At 41.0% G+C, this 25,740-nt stretch overlaps 1 protein-coding gene across 1 annotated transcript in view; it reads left to right on the forward strand.

Moving 5' to 3' along the window:
• The window catches only part of CENPF (centromere protein F), a 59,062-nt gene that overhangs the window by 24,607 nt on the left and 8,715 nt on the right, over window positions 1-25,740 (forward strand). The window contains exons 10-17 of the mRNA XM_088016739.1: window positions 1,439-1,561; window positions 8,097-8,232; window positions 10,371-13,765; window positions 15,188-18,034; window positions 19,299-19,451; window positions 21,876-22,052; window positions 22,604-22,765; window positions 25,121-25,283. Coding sequence (XP_087872865.1) covers window positions 1,439-1,561; window positions 8,097-8,232; window positions 10,371-13,765; window positions 15,188-18,034; window positions 19,299-19,451; window positions 21,876-22,052; window positions 22,604-22,765; window positions 25,121-25,283 — 7,156 coding nt within the window. The remainder of the gene's footprint in view (window positions 1-1,438; window positions 1,562-8,096; window positions 8,233-10,370; window positions 13,766-15,187; window positions 18,035-19,298; window positions 19,452-21,875; window positions 22,053-22,603; window positions 22,766-25,120; window positions 25,284-25,740) is intronic.

Here is a 25,740-nt window from a genome sequence, read left to right on the forward strand (position 1 = left end):
AGAGGAAGAAGCAGGCTCCCCGATGAGCAAGAATTCCAATGCAGGAGTCGATCCCAGGACCCTGAGGTCATGACTTGAGCTAAAGGCAGACGCTTAACCAACTGAGCCACCCAGGTGCCGCAAGGTGATACATTCTGGAGTTTACTCTGAGTATGTCCAGGATTCATCTGTTGTCAGAGTTCCATCTATTTCCTCAGTGCTTGCTTCTTTGTTTTCTAAAATGAAGGCTCTGCCATTTAGGTAGAGTCTCATTTTATGGGAAATATTGGTTAGCTCTCAAATTCAGGATATAACCAAGTGAGACATGTTGACCTCTCTTAGTAGAAGAACCAGAGATAGGGATGCAGCCGAAATGGGAGAGAGAACACTCCCTGACATCTGCTATGTACTAGGAGTTAGTCCTCTATCTGGCTAACCAAGGTTGGGGAAAAACAAAACAAAAAACCCCAAAACCAACCAAACAAAAAACTCCTTTCCCAGGATAAATTGTTAGTGTTTAATGGGCTTCCTCCAAGGCTTTTAATAAAAAGGCCTTTTTTTGTTTGTTTGTTTGTTTTTGTCTAAGCCTTGCTTTTATTAGATGTTTTGTAGTTTATTTAATTATTCCATGGGTGGATGTTTAGGTGCTCAACATCTTCTTGTTCACTGTAGCCCTGGTGGTAACATCCTTGGGTAACATCATGGGTGTTTCTGTAGGACAGGTTTCCATGTGTGAAATTAGCTGTCTCAAGGGCATGTGTATTCTCCCTTGTGACTGATTCTGACAAATTGCCCTCCAAAAAGTTGTAACGTACCTTCTCATGTAGTTGGTGTAAGAGAGGTCCTGTTTTCGCCCATCCTTGTTACTAGGAGATAGTCCTGGTTTTATAAATTTTGCTAACTAAGGAGTGATAAAAGTCATCTTATTGTTGTTTCATTTCATTCTTCCTTGACTACCACTGAGGATGTTTCTTTCAGAAGTTGATTTGCCATTTGTATTTTTTGTCTGTTTCTATTCTTTACTCTTAAAAAATCGGTTTACCTTTTTCTAAATTGAACCATAGATGTGCTTTGTTTGTTGTATCACAGATATATAACTTTTAATCTGTCACACAGCAAATATGTTCTCCCAGTTTGTTTCTTAGCTCAGTTTTTTGTTTTGGTTGTTTATTACTGTTTCATTGTTTCACTTTTCTGTGGTTAAATTAATTTTTTTTCTCTGTGGCTCCCTCCCCAAACCCAGCTCTTTTTCCTCTTCTATCTGCTGTCACCCAAGTTGATCTGATGGTATTTTAAGTTAAACCTCTAATGCTGTATTCAGCTGTAACATAGATCATGTCTCACCCAAAATAGATGGCATCAGTTCTTATATTCCATGACCATTTTATTTAAGAATAAATAATTTATTTAGAAAATAAAGAACATAAAAATGAAACTTTGCCTTTTTTCCTCTTTGCAGGTCACATCAGGAAAGCACCAGCTAGAAAAATCTTTGGAAGAGTTTAAGCAGAAGTTCTGCCGAACTGAACAGGCGTTACAGGCGAGTCAGGTCAAGGAAAATGAGCTGAGGAGAAGCAGTGAAGTAAGTGAGGCATTGAGATGAGAATTTATCAACTTCTGTGTGGGATGAAGCGGGAGGGTACAAGAGAATTCCTATATTGTTTCTCCGTCTTTTATCGTGACCGTACGTAATTTTCCTTTTTATTTGTCGGAAGTATTACAAAGTGTTTTGTATGTAACCTACAACATAGAATGTATGTGCTTTTTTTTTCACTTTCCATTCGTATATGATTACTAATAAGCATCTAGCAGTTATAGGTAAACATGACTTGTATTAAGATCATGTACTACCTTTTTTTTTTTTTAAAGATTATTTTAGATTACCCGAGAGATGGAAAGAAGTGGTAAGAAACAAAATTTTCTATTCTAAGAGGAAAGAGACAAAATTGGTGATGGGAAGTATAATTTAAATCCCTTTTCTAAGGGTTGGCTTTTGAATCATCAAATATTAACTTTGTGGAAAATCACAGATTTAAATAAACAAAAGCAATGACAGATGAAGAATTTCTAGATTTAAAATTCTTGTAAGGGGCTCCTGGGTGGCTCATTTGGTTAAGCTTCGGACTCTTGATTTTGGCTCAGTTCTCAATCTCAGGGTGGTGAGATTGAACCCTGTGTCAGGCTCCACAGTGGCCATGGAGCCTGTTTGAGATTCTCTCCCTCTGCTCCAATCCCCACTTGTGTGTGTTCTCTCTCTCTCTTTCTCCAGAAACAGCAATAACAACAATAAGTAATTGTTAGTTGTTGCCCTAACTTCCAACAATGTTGGCATGTGCAAGGTCGACAGTGTCTTTTTTTGGAGATTCATGCTTATTACACAAAATGGTGGATGAAGTTTCTCCAGTGGCTTGGATATGAGAAGACTGGCCTGATATTGTTATAGGATTTTATCCATACTTAACTTTAATTCGGCTTCTCTATTTAGTGGCCTGGAGTTTATTTATTTATTTTTTTTAAAGAGGGAGAGGAGAGGTTGAAGGGACAGAGGGAGAGAGAGAATCGTTTTTTTTTTTTTAATTTTTTTATTGTTAATCACCATACATTACATCATTAGTTTTGGATGTAGCGTTCCATGGTTCATTGTTTGTGCACAACACCCAGTGCTCCACGCAGAACGTGCCCTCTTTAATCCCCATCACCAGGCTAACCCATCCCCCCACCCCCCTCCCCTCCAGAACCCTCAGTTTGTTTTTCAGAGTCCATCATCTCTAATGGTTGGTCTCCCCCTCCGATTTCCCCCCCTTCATTCTTCCCCTCCTGCTATCTTCTTTTTTTTTTTTCTTAACATATATTGCATTATCTGTTTCAGAGGTACAGATCTGTGATTCAACAGTCTTGCACAATTCACAGCGCTCCCCATAGCACATACCCTCCCCAATGTCTGTCACCCAGCCACCCCATCCCTCCCACCCCCAACCACTCCAGCAACCCTCAGTTTGTTTCCTGAGATTAAGAATTCCTCATATCAGTGAGGTCATATGATACATGTCTTGGGAGAGAGAGAATCTTAAGCCGACTCCCCACCCAGCATGGAGCTCGATGTGGGGTTTGATCCCACGACCCTGAGATCACGACCTGAGCCGAAATCAAGAGTTGGACGCTTAACTGACTGAGCCACCCAGGCGCCCTGGCCTGGAGCTTATCTGAAAGGGCTTATCTGGGGACAGCAGATTGAACAGCCTGACTAGGACCGTAAGTCAGCACTGTAACCTTACAAAGAAGCGCGGCAGAACGGGAGTTTTTTCTCTATCAAATGTCACAGGAAAGAATTTTTCCCACTTCTTTAAATCTTTTGCAATCATTTTTTAGACCAGAGATTCTTTTTTTTTAAAAAAAGAATTCTGTTTAAAGAACAGTTCTTTATCAGAGGGGGAAAGTCTACATGTATTTATCCCCACAGCTTTGAAGAGTGTATCTTGATCGCCAAATCCGAACATCTGTCATTAGCAAAGAGGTGATCACTAGAGTGGCAGGTCTCGGAGGGGTCATGCTGCTGGGGACAGGAGGCCACAGCCCCAGCCACCCCAGGGGAAGCAAACTTTGTGTCCCATGATGGTTTCATCAGCGACCATTTTCAAATGGGACTGTTTGTTTCAGCAACACAAATGTTTGCCTTTTTGGCCAGTGGGGACCAACCAACAGATGCTTCTGCTAACATTTCCACAGGCAGACTGGCACCAAACTCTCCTTCCAGCCAGAAACTCTCCCGCGACTCCACTGGCTGCCTAGTGGAAACATTTTGTAGCAGCAGTCTTCTGGCGAAGAGGGTCCAGACACTGTTTGCTCGGCCAAGTTACAGAAGTGGGCTGGACATGGTCTTGCAGGTGTTTCTGAAGACGTGTGCGCCCCCACGGGCTCGGATTTGCCTTCTGTAGAGCTTGTCCACAGTGAACTCTAGCCTGTAGGGTTAATTGTGTATCACGTTGCACTTAGATTTTACTGATTTCTGTGTCCCGTGAAAGTGCCTAGCACAGGGCTAAGGGATTTGTACTATTGGCCTTCATTTATATTTGTGGAGATGTATCTTCTGTTGAGGGTGAGAGCAAGAATTCCAAGGGTTTAGCTGGCTCTTGCATTTTGAATTGGGATTGGCATTATAAAAGTGATTTACCCATTTAGAGCGGTGGTACAACTTAGTAGCAGAATAGAAGCTTTAGAGGAAGGGAAACCTGGGATTGTATCATTTTCTGCCACCTCCCTGCTGTGTGACCTTCAGGCAATGACCTAGCCTTTCTGAGTCCGACTTTACTCATCTGCATATAGGGACAAATACTACCCTTCCCTTTTCCAAGCTGTATTAATGATGAAATTAAATATCCTGTGTAAAGTGCTTAGATCAGTGCCCAGCACATGAGTGTTTATTAGTAAAGTATTACAGGCTACCTGTTCATTGCCCTGGTCTCCACAAGAGCTATGACCTTTTGATGTTCCCGCTGTTTGCTGTCCCCTGTAGGCACAGAAAGTGATGAGCAGGGGACAGTGCATTTGAGATTTTTCACATTAAAAATTTTGCCTGTTCGACTCTTTTTTCACTCTGGTAGCTTTCTGTGTCGAATTCCAAGTTAAGTACAAACACTCCTATCATGCTTATACGTTTTGGATGCTCTAATAATGTGACAGTTGTACTGAAATTTTCCTTGTCTGCATTTAGTAAACAGGCTGCTCACAATGAGAGTATAGCTGTACCAGAAATGTGACTTAATGGCCCAATCAATGGTAAAATTAATGTCTAGTATCAAAGTGAAAGGAGGCTTTAGGTAAGCTGCTCATCCCTCATCCAGTGCCAGGCCCCTAGCATTGGGGGTAGGGAATAAAATACCATCATGTTAGCCAAGATGAGGGAACGTTTGTCTGGGGACCTCCCTGAGCTTGGGGATCTGTAGTATAGCAGGTTCTCTAAGGAGCTTGGCCTGGCAGGCAAGAATGATGAGGTGGAAAGGGACAGACCCTGCATCCCTCCCTTGTTCATGATATAGACTTCGTCCCAGCAGGGGACGTATTAAGCTACATTCATGGATGGGATCATGAAATGCCACACAGTAACCGAAATTTGTTTTGTCTGGCCCTAGGAAATGATGCTTCCCTTGCTGCTCCTAAACTGAAGTTGATCTGGGTAGAATTGCTTGCTAAGCTCTAATGCTGGCTTGTGGTGATAGGGATTTTTGTTGTGTTTTTCTAGACAAGTGCCCAATTTTGCAAATCATTTGAGGATGCAAGAGATGCCTAGGAGAATACATCCTTGTATGCTTAACTCATTGTTGCTAATGAGCTAGCCAATCAAGTCTTAAGTGGCTGTAGCCTCACAGAAAACTAATTGCTGATGGATGGCAGCCTACAGATCCATTTTCAGATGTTCATTTTCCACATTTTGGCCTTTTAAAATTCTTGGGTTTGTCGTAGCCATAGTATTACAAGCCTGCTTGGTCCCAGGATTGGCTGAACATTTTGTTAGAAACAAATATTTACGGAGCTAATGCCAGAATAGAGAAAGACATGTTAATCTTTCCATTGAGCTTACTACTCATTTAAATGCCCCCAGTTATGGACAGAGATGGATAGAGACCCACAGACATTTAAACAAGCATGAGTTGCCCCCTTCCCTCTCTCTTCTTCTTTTTACCTTCCTTCTGTTGGGATGCCCCCAGGTTTGAACAGTGTCTTCTCAGCTTTGAGGCCCCTCCTCCGGATGCAGATGCCACTTGATTAAATTTTTAGGGTGAGAAAATATGTCCTAGGTTGCACAATAAAAATGGGAAGTCAACTCAGGTAGTTAAACAAGCTGATTACTATTTTACGTAGAACTCATTCCGCTAATCTTAGCACGGATCACGCAGATCTGGCTGCTGTCAATTTTTGGGAAGAAATGCTAATAATAAGGCTCCATTATCCTTATTAAAGTGCTTTAAGGTCGTTTTCCTTTCACATCTGTGATCTCATCTGAGTGGTGATTATTCTGAGCCTGGAGAGCAAACAAGTGATTATAGTTTCTATAGTTTAATGATGCTTGTTCAAGTCTGCAACATCCGTGCACCTTGATGGTCCCTCTTGGCAGAACTTTACACTGACTGGGGTGAATGTTTGCCTCGGAGTCTTGAGATCAGTTGGAGATGCCCATCAGTCCTGACTGATTGAGTGTCCATTTAGCTCATGGAAGGGAGGCAGGATTGGGACAAAGGAGCCAGAAGAGTGTAACTACAACAGGCTCTGTCCTACTCTGAGGATGAAATGAACATATATGCATGAACACGGCAGCTGCCAGGAAGTTTTCAAGTACGTTCTACTAGCCAGATTCTCCCTCTTCTTGAATTTGGCTTTGCTGCATGGGTACCCATCTGCTGGTAGTAACCAGACTGATAATTGAAGGCAACTTTCCAGCACAGCTTTGCCAGGGCCATCTGTTTTCTACCGGGGCTGGGCTGTAGGGTTTTGGACGATGGGTCTTAATTGTTTCTTTAAGATTCAAAAATTTCCCCTTCTCACTGGGGCTGGTGGCGGCGCAGGGGTGGGGGTGGGGGGGGTGGGTTTGAAGTGCAGTTTTAAAAAAAGGTAGCCTTGGGGCACCTGGGTGCCTCAGTCATTAAGCGTCTGCCTTCTGCTCAGGTCATGATCCCAGGGTCCTGGGGTCGAGCTCCGCATCGGGCTCCCTGCTCAGAGAGCCTGCTTCTCCCTCTCCCACTCCCCCTGCTTGTGTTACCTGGCTGTCTCTCTCTCTCCCTGTTTCAAATAAATAAAAAAAATCTTAAAAAAGAAAAAAAGGTAGCCTTATGAAATGTCTTTGCCCTAAAGATGCGAGGAGCTTGGTTCCATCAGTTTGTAACAATATATGCCAGTCCCTGATGGTCCAGAGAGTGGCATAGAATATAGGCCGAGATACTTATCACCTATACAGTCATTGAAGGTTGAAAAACAGATTGAGGAATATAAATAGAGGATTTATTTATTGTGCAAGTCCTATGTGGCTGATAAGCAATAGTGTTTTTATTTCATTTAAGATTATTTATTTGAGAGAGAGTGAGCGAGAAAGCACGAGCAAGGGAGGGAGAGAGAGGAGCAGACTTCCCACTTAGCAGAGAGCTCGACATGGGGCTTGATCCCAGGACCTTGGGATCATGGCCTGAGCTGAAGGTAGATGCTTAACAGACTGAGCCACCCAGGCACCCCAGTAATAGTGTTTTTATTTGGCACATAAATAAACATTGCTTGGTTTTAAGATTCAAAAATAGGCACACCTCCATACTCATAGAATGGACATGCATATGAATCTCTGCTGCTATTTTATGTGACTACTTCATCTAATCAGGTACCCAAAGAACCTGTTTTCATTGTGAAAGCTCAGATTTCCCCCATCTAGAATGAATTCTTCCTTCCATTTATCTGCTCTCTGATTTCCCATAACATACTCCACCTCTCTTTAGTATTTATACATCCTGGTATGAACTAAGTGACTAGTATCAAGTCCTCCCCCACTGGAGTGGGAGACCTGCCCTGAGGGCAGGAGACTCTAGTCTTATTTATGTTTGCATCTTTCATAACACCCTTCCCAGTGTCTTACACACTGTAGATTTTCTTAATAAATACTCATAAAGACATCCTCATTACAGTAAGCCTTAACATAGTTTTACAATGAAAAGGAAAAAATCTGTCGTGTGTGTTTTGGTTTATTAGCACATCAGATCTTTGCAAAAATGTATTTGATCATTCAGGTGTGATTGGACCTTGGAGCCTGTTTCTTTGAGGATCTTGTAAATAGGATTTTCCTTAGGAGTTAACTCTTTAACAAGCACAGGGACATCCAGAAAGTTCAAAGAAGTCTGTTTCTTGAAGGGAAAAGATTATTGTCCATTTTGGGTTTTGTGCTTTTGTTTTGAGTTCTATTCACAAAATCATCTGATTGAAGTAAGAATATCTAACTTAAGTGACACTTAAGTGTTCAAAGGAAAAAGTGAGATTCCTCTCCTAATGAGATACACAAGGAGTCCCATTACGGACCCTTATAAGGCAGAAGTCATAACTAGTTTGAGTGGTTTTGATTATAACCAATTAAATGTGTGCTTTAGGAAGCGAAGAAGGAATACAGCACTCTGAAGAGTCAGTCTGAGCAACGGGCCAGAGAAGTCTGCCACCTGGAGGAAGAGCTGAGGAAGGCCAAACAGAGTTTGAGTCTGAGCCAGAATGTTGCAGAAGAAATGAGGGGTAAGTAAACTGAGCGTTTGGAGGTATTTTTCCAAGCTGATGTCCCATGAGGGAGGATGGCTGGCCTTAGAAACATTTTTTGATTTTCCTATATATCTTCCCAGAAAGATGTCTGCAGTTGATGTGGAGAAAATTTTCTCTCTTCCACTTTTGAGTTTCAGAGTGATAGTTCAACATTTTTTTTTTTTTTTTATTGGAACACACGGAGTCCCAAACTGCCTTTGAAACCAGAAGGGTAAATATTCTCCACACAAAAGTAAATTGTCGGTGCTGTCTCTCACCCCAGAGTGCTATTCTTTGTGTCTTTCTCAAGTGTGTTTGTCTGTTTTATCCAGACAGCTCATCTCCTTGTTTGTTACCATTTCCCAGACGATGAAGAAATCCTGTATTGAATGCATGTTTTCCCAGCCCTTAATGACCTTTTTTTTTTTTGATGACTTATTTGGGTGATTTTCTTTCATCACTTTCCACACAGACACTGGATTATGCTGCACACACCACACAAGCCCACTATTACATGTTTATCTGTATGTACTGTATGTCTTTTACATACATTAATTTTCTCAGCTGGGGTATATGTACCTCTAGGACTTCTTTTAACCTGCCCTGTGGAATATGTGCCACACTTCTCTGTGACTCTTTCCTCATTTAAATTCTGATCTCCCTAAGACGGCTTTCAGTTCTTCCATGGCAGGGGGTAAAAATGTCAGTCTTCTGACATTTCTTTCTTGAAAGAAAACTGTCAGAAAAGGAAGGGTGAGGGCATTTTTCAGTGTTGGTTGTGTGAGGTCCTCACAAGTAAAGTGGAATGATGGCTTGTGAAGACAGCGCCTCAAGGGCCTTCAACTCTCAGTAGGTAGACTGAGATTAACAGGTTAAAACTAGGAACTGGGGGGCGCCTGGGTGGCTCAGTTAGTTAAGCGTCTGCCTTCGGCTCAGGTCATGATCCCAGGGTCCTGGGCTCAAATTCTGGGTTGGGCTGCCTGCTCAGTGGGAGTCTGCTTCTCTCTCTCCTCCCCACTCAAGCTCTCTCTCACTATCTCTGTCTCTCGCTCTCAAGTAAATAAATAAAATCAAACAAACTAGGAATTGTTTTCCCTGTAGTGTAACAACTGAGTTTATCATATATGCTAGCTTTATCATCTTCTATCTCAATGCTTATACTCTCCCAACGTATTTGAGGAACATGGAGGCTTCTCATCACTGCTGAATGAAAGCACTGCCATTATTTCCAACTAGGAGGGGCCTGGGGGTAGACATGAGGTCCTAGGCAGAAAACAAGGTGGCAGTGGAATCTGGAAAATCTTCCATTTGATTCTCCTATTCATAGACACTTACTGTAAGGGGCTGGGATGTGGGCAACATTGTTCCTCGATAGTACCTGTAGGCCTTGAGAGTTACTGATACACAGCATCATTTACTCTTTTGTACTTAAGCCCAATCCTGTAGGTTTTTGGCTAACATGGTGGAATAATTACTCACTTTTCTGGGAAATCAGAATTACTCTGTAGTGAAATAGAATATTTCTACCTCAATGCTCTTTTCACAGTTTTCTTTCTCAGAATAAGTATTTCAGAAGGGGGAAAATACACATATTTGTAAGCATATAAAAGAAAAAAGTTCCAAGTACTTAGAAAAATAACCTCTTGCTTGTTTTATGCAGCAACACTTTATTAAGTTTAGAAAGAAGATGAACAAATGTCTTAATCATCCTTTTTTTTTTAAGATTTTATTTATTTATTTGTCAGAGAGAGGGAGAGCATGCACACAGGCAGGGGGAGGGGTAGAGGGAGAGGGAGAAGCAGGCTTCCCACGGAGCAGGGAGCCCGATATGGGGCTCTATCCCAGGACCCTGGGATCATGACCTGAGCCGAAGGTAGATGCTTAACCGACTGAGCCACCCAGGTGTCCCTCTTACCATCCTTATAAGGACCATTTCCTCATTGTCTATATGTAAGCTCAGATAATTATCAGGTGATCTACTCTCCAGGAGGTAACCAGGCAATAATGCTGATTGTCCTAGTGCTTGAGAGGCTGTTACGTTTGTTTGGATTTTTTTTTTTAAAGAGTTTGGAATTCTTGTAGAATAAATATTTATTAAAAACATGACAACTGAAAAAAAAATTTTTTTTTAATAGCTAAGAATGCCTCTCAGGAAACTATGTTAAGAGATCTTCAAGAAAAAATCAATCAGCAAGAGAATTCCTTGACTTTAGAAAAACTGAAGCTTGCCTTGACTGATCTGGAAAAGCAGCGAGATTGCTCTCAAGACCTTTTGAAGAAAAGGGAGCATCACATTGAACAACTGAACGATAAGTTAAGCAAAATAGAGAAAGAGTCCGAAGCTTTACTGATTGCTTTGGAGTTAAAAAAGAAAGAATATGAAGAATTGAAAGAAGAGAAGGGTCTGTTTGCTCATTGGAAAAGTGAAAATGAACAACTTTTAAGTCAGCTGGAATCAGAAAAGGGAAGCTTGCAGAGTAAAATTAATCACTTGGAAACTTGTCTCAAGACACAACAAATAAAAAGTCATGAATACAATGAGAAAGTAAGAACGCTGGAGATGGAAAGTGAAAATCTCAGTGTTGAGATCAGAAACCTTCACAATGTGATAGACAGCAAGACTGTGGAGGTAGAGACACAGAAACAAGCTTACGCAGACCTACAACAGAAAGCCGAGTTCTCAGATCAGAAACACAAGAAGGAAATAGAGAATATGTGCTTGAAGATTTCTGAGCTTACTGGGCAAGTGGAAGATCTCGAACACAAGCTTCAGTTATTGTCAAGTGAAGTCATAGACAAAGACCAGCGTTACCAAGACTTGCAGGCTGAATATGAGAGCTTCCAGGATCTGCTAAAATCCAAATATTCTTCTCTTGTGACAAATGAGGCTCATCACAGAAGTCTTTCGGCTTTTGAACAGCAGTCTGCAATGAATAATTCCTTTGCAAATATAACTGGAGAACACGGAAGCATGCCTTCAGAGAGGAGCAAATGCCATCTAGAAGCAGACCCAGGTCCAAAAAGTTCAGCCATCTTACAAAATCGAGTCATGTCTCTTGAGTTTTCATTAGAGTCTCAAAAGCAGATGAACTCAGATCTACAAAAGCAGTGTGAAGAGTTGGTGCAAATCAGAGGAGAAATAGAAGAAAATCTCATTAAAGCAGAGCAGATGCATCAAAGTTTTGTGGCCGAAACAAGTCAACGCATTAGTAAGTTACAAGAAGACACTTCTGTTCATCAGAATGCTTTTGCTGAAACTTTAGCTGCCCTGGAGAACAAGGAAAGAGAGTTCCAGCTTTTGAATGAAAAATTAGCAACTGAGCAAGCAGAGATTCAAGAATATAAAAAGAGTAACCATTTACTTCAAGAATCTCTAAAGGAGCTACAACTCTTGTCTGAAACCCTGAGCTCGGAGAAAAAGGAACTGAGTTCCACCATTTCTTTATACAGAAAGGAAATTGAAGATCTGACCCAAGAGAATGAGACTCTTAAGGAAATTAATGCAACCTTAAATCAGGAGAAGATTAACTTAATCCAAAAAACTGAAAGTTTTTCAAACTGTATAGATGAAAGAGACAAAAGCATTTCAGAGTTATCCAATCAGTATGAGCAAGAAAGACTTATTTTACAACAAAGATGTGAAGAAACAAGATGTGCATTTGAGGGTCTTAGTGAAAAATATAAAGCAGCTCAAGAAAAGAACTCTCAATTAGAATGCTTGCTAAATGAGTGCACTAGTGCTTGTGAAAATAGACAAAAGGAACTGGAACATCTAAAGGAAACATTTGCAAGGGAACACCAAGCGTTTGTAACAAAATTAGCCTTAGCTGAAGAAACAAACCAGAATCTAGCACTGGAGTTGGGGGCAGTGCAGCAAGATCTGAGATCAGAGATTGCGGATACCCAAAACAGGTCCAAGAGTGAGGCGGATAGTTTAAAGCAAGAAATCATGACCTTAAAGGAAGAACAAAGTAAGATGCAAAAGGAACTTAATGGCTTAGTACAAGAGAATGAGCACCTGATGACATTAATTGAGATGAAACAAGAGCATCAGATTCTAGAATCAGAGCCAATTAATGACTCTGTGGATGGAGAGAGTGAGATAAATAAATGTCATGTTCAGCTTCCGATGGATCTTGAAGTTCAAGATCCTTCTCTAGACTGTTATAATGCACAATTGGTACAATTAGGAGCTAAGATGAGAAATAGGGAATTAAAACTTCAGGAAAGCGAGGAGAAGGAATGCCTACAGCATGAACTACAGACAGTTGGAATAGAAACTGGAAATTTGCAACGTGATGCCCAGTCACAAGAACTTAGTGGCCCTAAAGACTGTGATGCAGGTACAGAAGAAAAGTATATTTCAGTGCTTCATGAGTTGTCAGCAAGTCAGAATGACAATGCACATCTGCAGTGCTCTCTACAAACAGCAATGAGCAAGCTGAGCGAGCTAGAGAAGATGTGTGAGATGCTGCAGGTTGAAAAGCTTGAGCTATTATCTGAGCTGAATGATTCAAGGTCAGGATGTATCACAGCAACTAGTAAAATGGCAGAGGAGATGGAGAAACTTGTAAATGAAGTTAAAATAATAAACAACGAAAATGGCCTTCTCCAAGGTGAGTTGGTGAAAGAAATGGTGGAAGGTGAACCTGGTGAACGACAAAATGAGCAGGAGCATGTGTCCTTAAATCCTTTGGATGACAGTAATTGCTATGAGCACTTGACATTGTCAAATAAAGAAGTTCAAATGCACTTCGCTGAATTACAGGAGAAATTCTCATCTTTACAAAGCGAACACAAAATTTTACATGATCAGCACTGTCAAGTGAGCTCTAAGATGTCAGAGCTACAGTCTTATGTGGATGCATTAAAGGCTGAAAATTCGATCTTGTCAACAAGTCTGCAAAACTTCCAAGGTGACTCGGTAAAGGAGGAGATGCGGGGACCCGAGGAAGGGCATTTTCTCTCATTATCATTCTCTTGTGTGACTGACAGCCCTAGCCTTACACGTTTGGGAGAATCTTCTTTTTGCAAAGACCTTTTAGACCAGACAGGAGAAACATCACTTTTGAGTAATTTAGATGGGAATATTTCAGCAAACCAGTCTAATATAGAGGAAAGATCTTGCTGCAGTCCGGAGGAGGAGAATCTGACCAAGAAAGAAATTCTGTCTGCCCCAGCGAGGAGCATTGAAGAACTTGAGACTCTCTGTCAGATGTACCTGCAATCCCTCAAAAAGCTAGAAGACAAAATCGAAAGTCAGGAGATTATGAAAAATAAGGAAATTAAAGAGCTCGAGCAATTATTAAGTTCCGAAAGGGAAGAGCTCGACTGTCTCAGGAAGCAGTATTTGTCAGAAAATGAACAGTGGCAGCAGAAGCTGACAAGCATGACCATGGAGATGGAGTCCAAGTTGGCAGCAGAAAAGAAACAGACTGAACACCTGTCATTTGAGCTCGAAGTAGCACGACTGCAGCTACAAGGTCTGGACTTGAGTTCTCGGTCTTTGCATGGCACCGACATAGAAGATGTAAGTACCTGGGGTTTACATGCTGTTTCTTCAGTTACATGCCCAGCAGGCACTTGAGAAATGTTTGTTGACTTGAAATCTACATTAAATCAAACTTAAAATATTTTTAGAGTTCAAGGGCATAAAAACAAACATACATACACACACACCCCCCAAAAGTTTTTTGTTTTTTTGTTTTTGTTTTTTTTTAACAAAGCACCACTTTAGAAAAATTAGTAAGCCTGATTGGGGTGGGGGTGGGGGGATGTAAATTTCTATAATGATTCCACTCAAACATTACTATATAGGAAATTACTAAAGATGTTTTTTAAAGTCTCCTGGAGAAAAATTAGTAAGCCTGATTGGGGCGGGGGTGGGGGGGATGTAAATTTTTATAATGGTTCCACTCAAACATTATAGGAAATTACTAAAGATGTTTTTTAAAGTCTCCTGGAGAAAATTCTATTATGGAGTCAGAAGTCATCTTCAGGATATGTATGTGTTTTCACTCGTTGTGAGTTAATAAACCACAGTTAAATATTAAATTAGAGTATGGATGGCAATATGATATGAATTTTAAGTTTTCTTGCCATTTTCAGACGATTTTAATATTAGAGAGTTAAAGTCATGAAACTAAATGCAGGAGTTTATTACATATTACTGAGTAATTTTCTTATCAGTTTGCTCTGATACAAATCTGGTTTGTTATCAGTCATTTAAAGAGACATCTCTTATAGGGATATGAAATTGTTAAGTCATAACTCCGCCCTTTCTAGTCTATCAGCTAAACTAGTAATGCTTCCCGTTGACAAGTCTTACTTGATTCCGTCTGTCTGCCTCAGTAAATTAGGGAGGGCAGGTGGTGACATGATGGGTCCTAGTGGTCACAGCAGCAGATCCCCATTTTATAGATGAGAAGAAGGTGAGATCCAGACATGTAATTTATCCAAGAATATGGATAGTTAGTGCTGGCTCTCTGATTAAGTCCTTGGGCTGGGGATCTGGTCATGAAAACTTCTCTCAGTGAAGAATATTGTAAATGCTGAAGATGGAAGCTGAACATTTTATGTTAGCCTCTTACTTGAGAATCACAAAAAGAAATTTTATATTTAGGCTACCAAGAACATTTCTAGGAAGAAAAAAATATGAAATTTAAATATGTTACAATTTAGATGATCAAATAACTGATCTGAAGGGTTTGTCTTCATGATCAATACCTTACCCAGTGCCTTGCCTGTGGAGAACACTTACTGAATGTTTGTTTAATTGTGTTGGGTATTTGGATTGAGAGAGGAGAATGGGGTGGGAAATATGCCATTTGAAGAGATGTGTTTAGCAGAGGCAAGAAGCCAGTTTTCTATAAAGTAATAATTAAGCCTATTTATTCTATTTTGATTCCTCTTGAAAAATAAAATGAATTCTCATTCTATATTACAACTACAGGCTCTTCGGGGTGGAAACAATAGCCGTGATGTAAAAGAATCAGAAGAATATAATTTGGAAACGCAAGAGAGAACACCGAAGCATGACATCCATCAGATTTGTGAAGAAGGTGTTCAGCAGGACCTCAATCTAGAGACAGAAAAAATAACCAAGACCAGTCCAGTCAAATTCACAGGAGAATGGTCTAGGGAACAGTCCTCAGAAGCCAGTTATGAGACCCCAGCAGAAGACAAAACCCAGGGCTCTTTAGAACGCATTTCTGAATTGTCACTTTCTGGTCCTGATGCTCTGGTACCTATGGATTTTCTGGAGACTGAGGTCACCATTCAGAATCTTCAACTGCAGGTAAAAGAGTCATCAAAGGAGAATTTGAGGTTACTTCACATCATAGAGGAACGTGACAAAAAAGTTGAAAGTTTACTAAATGAAATAAAAGAGTTAGACGCAAAACTTGATTTACAGGAAGCACAAATAACCACCAAGATGGAAGCATGTATAGAATTAGAAAAAATTATTGAGGAACTCAAGAAAGAAAAATCAAACTTAAGTGAAAGATTGGAATCCTTTTCTTGCGACAACCAGGAATTACACCAGAGAACAGAAAGTTTAGAAGGTCTCAATTCTAATTTAGAAATAGGTGCAGATAAATTGTCACATGCAGTTATTGAAGATAATGTGGCCGAGGTGAATGACAACTGGAGAGAGCGATTTCTTGATGTGGAAAATGAGCTAAAGAGGATTAAGTCTGAGAAAGGTAGCATTGAGCATCACGCCCTCTCTGTGGAAGCTGACTTAGTGACAGTTCAGACAGAGAAGCTATATTTAGAAAAAGACAATGAAAATAAACAGAAAGTTATAACCTGCCTCGAAGAAGAACTCTCTGTGGTCACCAGTGAGAGAAACCAGCTTCATGGAGAATTAGATACTTTGTCAAAAGAAAATAAAGAACTGGATCTGATGTCTGAAAAGATGAAGCAGAAAATACATGAGCTCGAATTTCATCAAGGTGAATGTCTCCATCACAGTGACGTGGCTGGAGCAGAGGTAAAGGACAAAACACAGCTCATGCAGACGTCCTCCGACGTCACTGAGCTTTTGGAAGAGAACACTTGTCTTCAGGAGAAGCTGCAGAGTTTGGAAAAGGACTCACAGGCCCTGTCTTTGGTAAAAAGTGAGCTGGAAATCCAAATCGGACAATTGAACAAAGAGAAAGAATCACTTGCAAGGGAATCTGAAAGCCTGCAGACCAGACTGCATGAATCGGAACACGAAAAGCTGACCATCGCCAAGGCCTTGGAGGATGCGTTGATGGAGAAGGGTGAGGTTGCAGTGAGGCTGAGCTCAACGCAGGAGGAAGTGCACCAGCTAAGAAAAGGCATTGAGAAGCTGAGGGTCCGCATTGAGGCTGATGACAAGAAGCAGCTCCATGTCTTAGAGAAACTGAGAGAGAGCGAGCGTAAGACTGATTCGCTTCAGGATAAAGTCGAGAACCTTGAAAGAGAACTGCAGATGTCGGAGGAAAACCAAGAGCTGGTGATTCTTGATGCTGAGAATTCCAAAGCAGAGGTGGAGACCCTAAAAACACAAATGGAATTGATGACCAAAAACCTGAAAGATTTAGAATTAGACCTTAGCACAGTAAGGTTCGAAAAAGAAAATCTCATAAAACAACTACAAGAAAAACAAGGTCAAGTGTCTGAATTAGACACATTACTCTCTTCATTGAAAGGTCGGTTAGAAGAAGAGGAGAAAGAAAAAATAAAGACGAGAGAAGAATCCAAAGCTGCACTGGAGATGCTTCAAACACAACTGAAAGAGCTAAATGAGGAAGTAATAGCCTTGTGTCATGACCAAGAAATCCAGAAGGTCGAAGAACAGAGTATGGACTCCTCGGTGCAGGAAATACATCAGCTGAGGAACAGCATTGAAAAGCTGAAAGTCCGCCTAGAAGCTGATGAAAAGGAGCAGCTCCAGGTCTTAGGAACACTGAGGGAAAGTGAACAGCATGCCGACTTGCTTAAGGATAGAGTAGAGAACCTTGAAAGAGAACTAGAGATAACGGGGAAAAACCAAGAGTGCCTGATCCTTGAGGCTGAGAATTCCAAAGCAGAGGTGGGTACCCTAAAAGCAAAAATAGAGGAGATGGCCCAAAACCTGAAAGATTTGGAATTAGATCTTGTCCATATAAGGTCAGAAAAAGAAAATGTGATAAAAGAATTACAGAAGGAGCAAGGACGGGTATCTGAATTAGAAGTATTAAATTCTTCCTTTGAAAATCTAGTGCAAGAAAAAGAGCAAGAAAAGCTACAGATGAAAGAAGAATCTAAAACTGCAGTGGAGATGCTTCAAACGCAAATAAAGGAGCTAAATGAGAAAGTGGAGGCCTTGTGTCATGACCAAGACACCTGGAAGGCCCAAGCACAGAATCTGCGCAGTCAAGTAGATGCTCTTGAACACGAGAAGGCTCAGGTACTGCGAGGCCTTGACGAGGTCAAGAATAATTACCTTAATGCGCAGGCTTCTGCAAATGGCCGCCTTCAACAAGTAGAAGACTGCAAACAGAAGCTAGAGAAAAAGGAGGAAGAAATCAGCATACTGAAAAATAAAATTCAAGACCAAGAGCAGCTCACCTCTAAACTGTCCCAGGTGGAAGGAGAACAGCAGCTTTGGAAGAAGCAAAAAGCGGAACTGGATAATCTGCTGGTGGAATTGGAGCAGAAGATCCAAGCGCTGCAATCCAAAAATGACACTTTGCGGGACACCTTAAAAGCACTGCAGAAATCTCACAAGGATCTGGAGAAAGAGCTTGAAATGACAAAAATGGAAAATGTGTCCTTTGTTGAAAAAGTAAGTGGCCTAACCTATGTACGTTTGAATATGTAGTCAGAAGGGAGGGAAACCACTGTGTGGATCAGATTTCCTTCTGGACAGCGTCTGCAGTATCGGACTAAACTCTGTAAAGGTTTTAAGTTTGTGGGGCCTTGAACTTCGGGGGCGTTGAATTGGCTCCAGCCGCAGTAACTCTGCTTTGTCACACATTTACATGGGACACTTCTATGGATTAGCCCAGGTTTTCAATGTGGCACCTGGGCGTGGGAGAAGCTTTGGGTTAGGCATAGTTCCTGGTTCTAATTATAGTTTTCTTTTTTATAGTACATTACAGTCCTAGCTTCCCAGTACTCAGCTGGTAACTCCTGTCAAGGAGACTATAACAGTTACTAGTGAGGATCAGGCGGGAGCCCTAGTGCCCCTGCCCTGCCTTTTTGCCTGTAGGAGAAAGTACTATCAAAAGGGCTAATATAACGGTAACCAACAGAACCCTCATGCCTCCCAGGACATGTCTCGGGGATTTTGTGCTTTCAGCCCCTCTTACACCTTCTCTTTGTGCAACCTCCCGTTTTGTTAGCTGGTGGTTAAAGGGGAAAATCTGCACTCAGGGGGCTCAATTAGTAATGAAAAATTTTTGCCCTCTAGGCTTACATACTGATCTAGGAATATGATTGCTTCAAATTTAATATTTGCCCAGTAAAAAAAGAAAAAGGAGTGTCCAGAAAATGGGATCAATCATAACCCTATAATATTTTCCAGGAATTTCAAGTTTTGACACAACTTGCAAGAGATGGCAGTTATGATAGAGATCATTTGGCAAATTCTTCCAGGCTCTTTCAGCGTTAGGGGCAAATGCCAATAGGGCTTTAACTGATTTTAACTAATCCTAGGCATGTTTCTTGCAGATTACTATGGCATTGGGGGATTAGTTAGAGATCCCAGAACTGATAAAAAATAAGACGCTACCTCATACAATGGTCTCTAATGTTTGTGTTTAATACAAATTAATACCTTTATGAAGGATTTTAAGACTTAGTAATATTATCTCCTTGTCGTTGCTTTCCTTATTGCTGTCTTTTATTAAATCTTGGCTGAGAAGAAAAGGTAAGCTTGCCAGTAGGTTTTGAGGATAGTATTGAGTGGTTTAGTAAAGGGAGGATTAGCCCGGTTCCATTTTATTACTGAAGGTGAAAGGAAATGTTATGAGTGTGTTGTATCAGAGTGATTAATTTGTGCAAAACAGGCAACCCAAAGCAGATCCTAACAAAAGATGAAATTTCAGGTAAACGCAATGACTGGGAAGGAAACCGAGCTGCAGAGGGAAATGCACCAGATGGCGCAGAAAACAACGGAGCTGAAAGAAGAACTTATTGGGGAGAGAAATAGGCTAACTGAAGAATTAAATATAATGTTGGGGGAAATAAAGAGCAGCAAGGTAAGTTTCTCTGGGACACGCTCATGACGTTTTGATAATGCAGTGCACACCCTCTCCCTGTTTGTTTTTTTAAGACCTGGAATGTACCAGACTTTTTTTAGCTTTTGAAAAAAATAGCCCCCCACTTCGGTCACGATGAGACTTGCACTCATCTTCACCTTTCAAGCCTGTCGGGAGCCCAGAACGAGCCCCAAGTGGCTTTGGCACACATGAAAATTCCTGTCATGGAGCCCAGATATTTTTTCATGGAAGGCGAGCCTGGTACTACATTAACTCGCATCAGAAATAGATTTCCTGCAGCTTTCAACAGGTTTATCGGCTTTTCTAGCCTGCCTCAGATGAGGAGCCATAACGTTGCCAGAGACAGATGCCCTGATATTGCTAAGAACTGCAAAGTCAGGGGAAGTCACAGAGAAGTGTAAAGTTGGAACAGTCTTCGGGTGTTATTTTAGGGCAGGGTTCCTGTGGCAGATCTGTAGCATCTGGGCTGCCCCTCCCCACTGCTGTTTGCAGAGCAGATGTTGCTGATTCATGCCCTCCCCTCCTCCTGAAACTCTTCACACTGAGTTCCGTGGAGCAGCTACCATGCACACAGAGCTGGCAAGTTCAGTGAAACCTGTTTGCCAAACCTGGTTGAACGGTGAACCCTCGCATATTCATGACGTCCTCGTGCACATTCATCCCTGGGAAGTACTTAGCAAAGGGTAACGAGACAGAGTTGTGATTGCGACCCCGAACAATCACAAAGAGTTGATGTGCTATTGGTAAGGGCCTGTGTAAGGAGTTGGGGAAATTTGTCCTTTAAATGCAGTATTTAATGAAAATCGAAAAGGTTTGGCATCTCATCTCAGCAGTTGACTCATGGAATTTTCTGGCAATGCTGTGTGGAAGGAGTTTGTATGAATGATATATGAGTGCTGCACCTGCTGGAATTTCCTTTGGTACTGAGCAGCTTGGGAGTATCCCAACTCGGGTCTGGTTTATGGGCTCTACTAGAAGGCAAAGCTAGGTGTTTAGCCTCAAGTCCATAGTGCTGTGCTGTGGTTTCTGCACTCAGAGAGCTTCCAGTCTGGACACACAATAAATCATTAAATAGGAGCTGTAGAAGATAATCATAATCTCGCAAGTGCTATAAATAAATCAAACAAGATTCTTTACTGCGGACTAACTGGGAAGTGGGATGTGTAGGGGTAGAGACCAACCTAAGTTAGGTAGGGAGGTCAGAGAATGTCACCTGCGGGATGAGGGGTCAGCCGTGTGGGAAACAGTGCAGAAGAAGGAAGCTTCTAGGTCTAGAGAGCAGTGTGGCAACATCTCTGAGATTGGAAAAAATCTTAGTTTTTTTTTTAGAAATTGAAAGGAAGCCATTGTGAGCTAGAAAGTGATATGAAAAAAGATTAGAGAGGAAGGAAGGTCATGGTAAAGAATTGGAATACAATCTAAAGGGATGCCAAATACATGAGGCTGGAGTTTAAAGGGAAGGTTTAGGGTGGCTAGTTCGGAATCGAGGTAGTATTCACAAATTGGAATGGTAGAAGATACAGTTGCAGAAGAGAAGGTGGTTCGGTGCAGAGACCTCAGCACGCAAGAGAAGATGGAGGAGGAGCCAGCAGAGAGAACAGGAAGGCGTGATGAGGTGAGCCAGGAGTGGAGGGTCTCAGGGAGGGAAGAGCAGTCCGCAGCACCACATACTACCCAGAGCTTGGACGGGCTGAAGAGTGCTCCTTGGATTTGCAGTGGGGAGTTTGCTGGGACCATGGAAAGCGACTTGAGGAGGAGGTGGGGTAAAACCAGGTTGGAGGGCTTGAGTCAGTGGAGATGAGGAAGTCAATGCGGCGTGTATAGAAACGCATAGAAGCAGTCATTTGGGATCAGGCATGGAGAACACAGGGGCCTTCGGACCTGGAGTTTTGCCTGTCTCACACAGTGAAGGGAGAGAGGGACAAAAGAGGCGAGGGCATTTGGAAGGAAATTCTCACAGTGATAGAACATGTAATCGAAGCTGGTCAAGGAAGAAAACGTAAGTCTGGAGGGGCTTGAGTGTGACGGTGGGGATGGTACGGGTGCTGTTGATGACGTCAAGGAATTTCTGCAATGCAAGCACTTCAGTAAAGGAGCCTGGAAGCCTAGGAGGGTACGGTCCAGACTGGTTCAGCTAAAGTTGGGTTCCACAGAGAGTCTGTGGTCCTAGTGGATGTGACCTTGGGGGTGGTTGGGCTGGAGCAAAAGAAATTGTCATTGGAGGTGAAGTCAGTTTCAAGTGAGCACATCACTAAGGCTTATGGCACTATTCTATACAGATTTTTTCTTATCTGTAAATTCTTTTTTTCTTTCTTTTTTTTCATTTCAGTACTCAGTATTTCCTAAAGCTATATATCCAGGTTCCTAATTATTTTCCCATGATTTTTTTACTTTTCTCATTAGGGTCAACTGAAGGAGCTCATGTTAGAAAATAGTGAATTGAAGAAGAATTTGGATTGTGTACAGAAGGACCGGATGGAAAAGGAAGAGAAAGCGCGAGAAGAAATAGCTGAGTACCAGCTACAGCTGCAGGAAACTGAAAGGAAACACCAGGCTGTGCTTCTGGATACAAACAAACAGGTAAAAACTTGGGGTTTGGTTCCTGGAGGAGCCGGAGAGTGGTGTGTGGACCATGGTAATGAGGCATTTTTTACAAGAAGGTCAATGTTCTGCATTATTGCATGATACAGTCTTCTGAAGGGTCCCATCATATTACATGCAGGGTCTTCCACAGTTACCTCACAGGTCTTATTTTACTACGTGAGCTTTTTTTTTTTTTTAAAGATTTTATTTATTTGTTTGAGAGAGAGAATGAGAGATAGCACAAGAGGGAGGAGGGTCAGAGGGAGAGGCAGACTCCCCGCCGAGCAGGGAGCCCGATGTGGGACTCGATCCCGGGACTCCAGGATCATGACCTGAGCCGAAGGCAGTCGCTTAACCAACTGAGCCACCCAGGCACCCCACGACGTGAGCTTTTAAAATATATTTCCTTCCATCTTGGAATAGATTAATAGCAGAGTCCCAAGGATTATTTGAAATGGTCCTTGGGACAGCAGTTTTCTTTATTGTTTGTTTTCCTTTAAATTTTTTTAGCTGAGCCTTCCAACTAAAGCAACATTTTTCCATCTTAGTACGAAATGGAAATCCAGACATACCGAGAGAAACTGTCTTCTCAGGAAGAATGTCTCAGCTCGCAGAAGGTGGAGGTAGATCTCTTAAAGTCCAGTAAAGAAGAACTCAATAATTCTTTGAAAGCTACCACTCAGATTTTAGAAGAACTGAAGAAAACCAAGGTATGTTCCTTTTTCATTACTTCATGACTTAGAATGATTCATACAGGTACTAGTGGTTTTCATCACATGGAATTAATGCTTTCATTTTAATTGTTATGACATTTTTTTTTTTGGTAGTCAAAAATAAAAGCCTCAGTTCTCTGCTGAGTTATTTCTTAAAAATCAGTGGATGATCTGTGATCTCACAGCTTATGCATTGCTCAGTGAATCCTCTCAAATTAGAGGATGGTAAAAGACTTTCTTGAGATGGATATGAAGATCCAGGTGATAGCAGATTAGGGCAGGCCTCTCCAGCTGTAGATAATAATTTCGTGAGTAATTCCAAAGTCTTGTTTGATTGGTCTCCAAGTTCACTGCTGTCACCAAACCCACTTTTCCCATGGCTCATGGGGAGATCAAGGTGTACCAAAACACTTGGTCATGCACACATATACGTATGCTCTCCTCTTCCTCCCCAGGCAAGGATCATCAAACTTTCTCCTTTACAAAAAAAAGGAGAACCGTGGTCTTGGGATTGTTCAATTATAGGTGGTGCTACAGTCATTCTACTTCTTAGAGAGGCTTTTTAATTCCTACAGATATTTTTCATAAGATGAATACCATCTAGGATATATAATAAAGAACCTGGAAGAGAAATACCTACAAAGGCCTTTACTTAAAGGTGATTTAAATTGCAAAAATTATGATACCGTATATCTAATACATTGAAACAGAAAAGTAGGGGTAAACTTCATATGTCTGTAGCTCTTAAATAATTCTCAAGGTGAAGGAAATATACCAATAAAATACAAACTAAGAAAAGTCAAGATAACATTCATGATTACTAATGTTCTGCTGCTACAAAATGAGACATGTTAGGTTTCATAACAGAAAGCAGAGCTTCAGGTCTACTTTTTTATTTACTCACTTTCTGCCTTTAAAAAAAATTGAGGTAAAATTGGTAATAAAATGATACTTTAGTTTCAGGTATGCTTTCTGCTTATCAAATTGTTGACAGTTCTATTGTGGGGAATGTCTGTATTCACATATACTGTGTACAAAATGGCTCATTGTTAGTTGAGCCCATTCAGATTGCATATAACTTTAATTAGGTCCAGTTAATAAGCACTGTTGAAATGGAATTAAATGGATCTCTAATCCAATTATGGTTGGAATCAGAAATAAAAATCCTGAAAAATGCAGATTTACTGCAACACTGCTAATATTATTCCAAGATGAAATAATACACAAAGAATGAAATCTACTTGCAACATGAATGTGATGCGTAGGTTCTTTTTTTTTTTTTTTAAATAGTTTGGTCCACCTTTGTATGTTCATGATCTCTTATGGGAAACTCTTGGAGCTAGCTTGTTTTAGAAGTCTGCATTTTTTAGATATTGCATAATACGATGCATGTGCCATATATTATGTAATATCCCAGCAAGGTATAGGGTAATACTTCATAATCAAATTCATATTTCTGCAACAAAATGTATGACTATTCTCACAAGGTGGGATAAATAAAGACTATACATAAATACCTCTGTATCTGGTTCAGGTCAGGCTTTTCCTCTAAATCATTGTCTGAGCTTTTTCTTGGAATTTGCAGATGTGGTTAAGGAATCCTGAACTTGTACTCCTGAGAAGTGTATGATGCTATCATTCTCTCACCATTCTATTTGCTTTCTATTTGCACAACTGTAGAATTTAAGTTTGTATTGTGAGCCATAATATTATTTGGCCTTCACTTGGTGTCACCAACACAAATGTCATCTTGGGGCTTGAAATTGTGCAAAAGCACGGACTACAAATGGAAACACAATTCTATCATCGAGAGGCTTTTTTTGTTTTGTTTTGTCTTAAGACTTATTTATTTATTTGACAGAGCGAGCACACAGAGGGGAAGGGCAGAGGGAGAGGGACAGAGAATTTCCAGCAGACTCTGTGTTGAGCGCGGAGCTTAACACAGGGCTTGATCTCACGACCCGGAGATCAGGACCTGAGCCAAAACCAAGAGTCAGACGCTCAACTGACTGCACCACCTAGGCACCCCTATCATCAAGAAGTTTTGACCCACCAAAAATATGCCCACTTATCTCCCATCTTAACCCCCCAGGTGTGATTCCCATTGGACAAACCCGGACATGGCGGGCTCCTTAATAGAACACTGTCTTAGGAACCAAGATTTATGCTTGCTGATAAAACCACAGTGTCTACTGGGGAGACCTAGGAAACCAGATAGAGATGAATTGTTTTATTTTGAACATCATAATTCTTAAATTTATAATATATGATTCTTAATTATATCCATGATTATTTTCCCATATGCTCATAAAAAGAAATTCAAGATTTTAAATTCAAGGTTTTGTTTCGTAGGCGGACAGTGTAAAATACGCAAATCAGTTGAAGAAGGAAAATGAGCGTGCCCAGGGGAAAATAAAATTGTTGATCAAATCCTGTAAACAGCTGGAAGAGGAAAAGGAGATGTTGCAGAAAGAGCTGTCTCGCCTTGAAGCTTCACAAGAGAAACCGAAGTCAGGTAGGCATTAATTGGGCACATCCATGAGCCAAAACTCCTTTCCACTAGTGAAACCATACACGTATGGTGTGTAGGCACAGAAATGTTTTTAGTGCTGTGTTTTTTTTGTTTTTTTAGTTTTATTTTTTTTCTTATGTTCAATTAGCCAACATACATAGTACATCATTAATTTTTGATGTAGTGTCCAACAATTCATTAGTTGTGTGTAACACCCAGTGCTCATCACAACTAGTGCGGTGTTCTGTTACTGCATGTCGACTTCCAGCAGTTATCCATTTTCCAGTTTCTAAATTTTGTGCTCAGCTTGGGGTCATAGGATTAGTAGGATTCAGAATGAAGTCTGCAGTTTGAAATAGAATCATTGCATCTTCTGTTCTATAAAACATACAAAAAATTGGCAGCACTTTTTGCTAATGAGCTGTTTCAAGAAGGGTTTTTCATGTGGCTGTCCATTTAA

The sequence above is a fragment of the Eumetopias jubatus genome, unplaced genomic scaffold, assembly GCF_037043125.1.
Source record: "Eumetopias jubatus isolate StellerSeaLion01/CBP00866 unplaced genomic scaffold, mEumJub1_p1.0 scaffold_12, whole genome shotgun sequence".
In the NCBI taxonomy this organism is placed as follows: domain Eukaryota; kingdom Metazoa; phylum Chordata; class Mammalia; order Carnivora; family Otariidae; genus Eumetopias; species Eumetopias jubatus.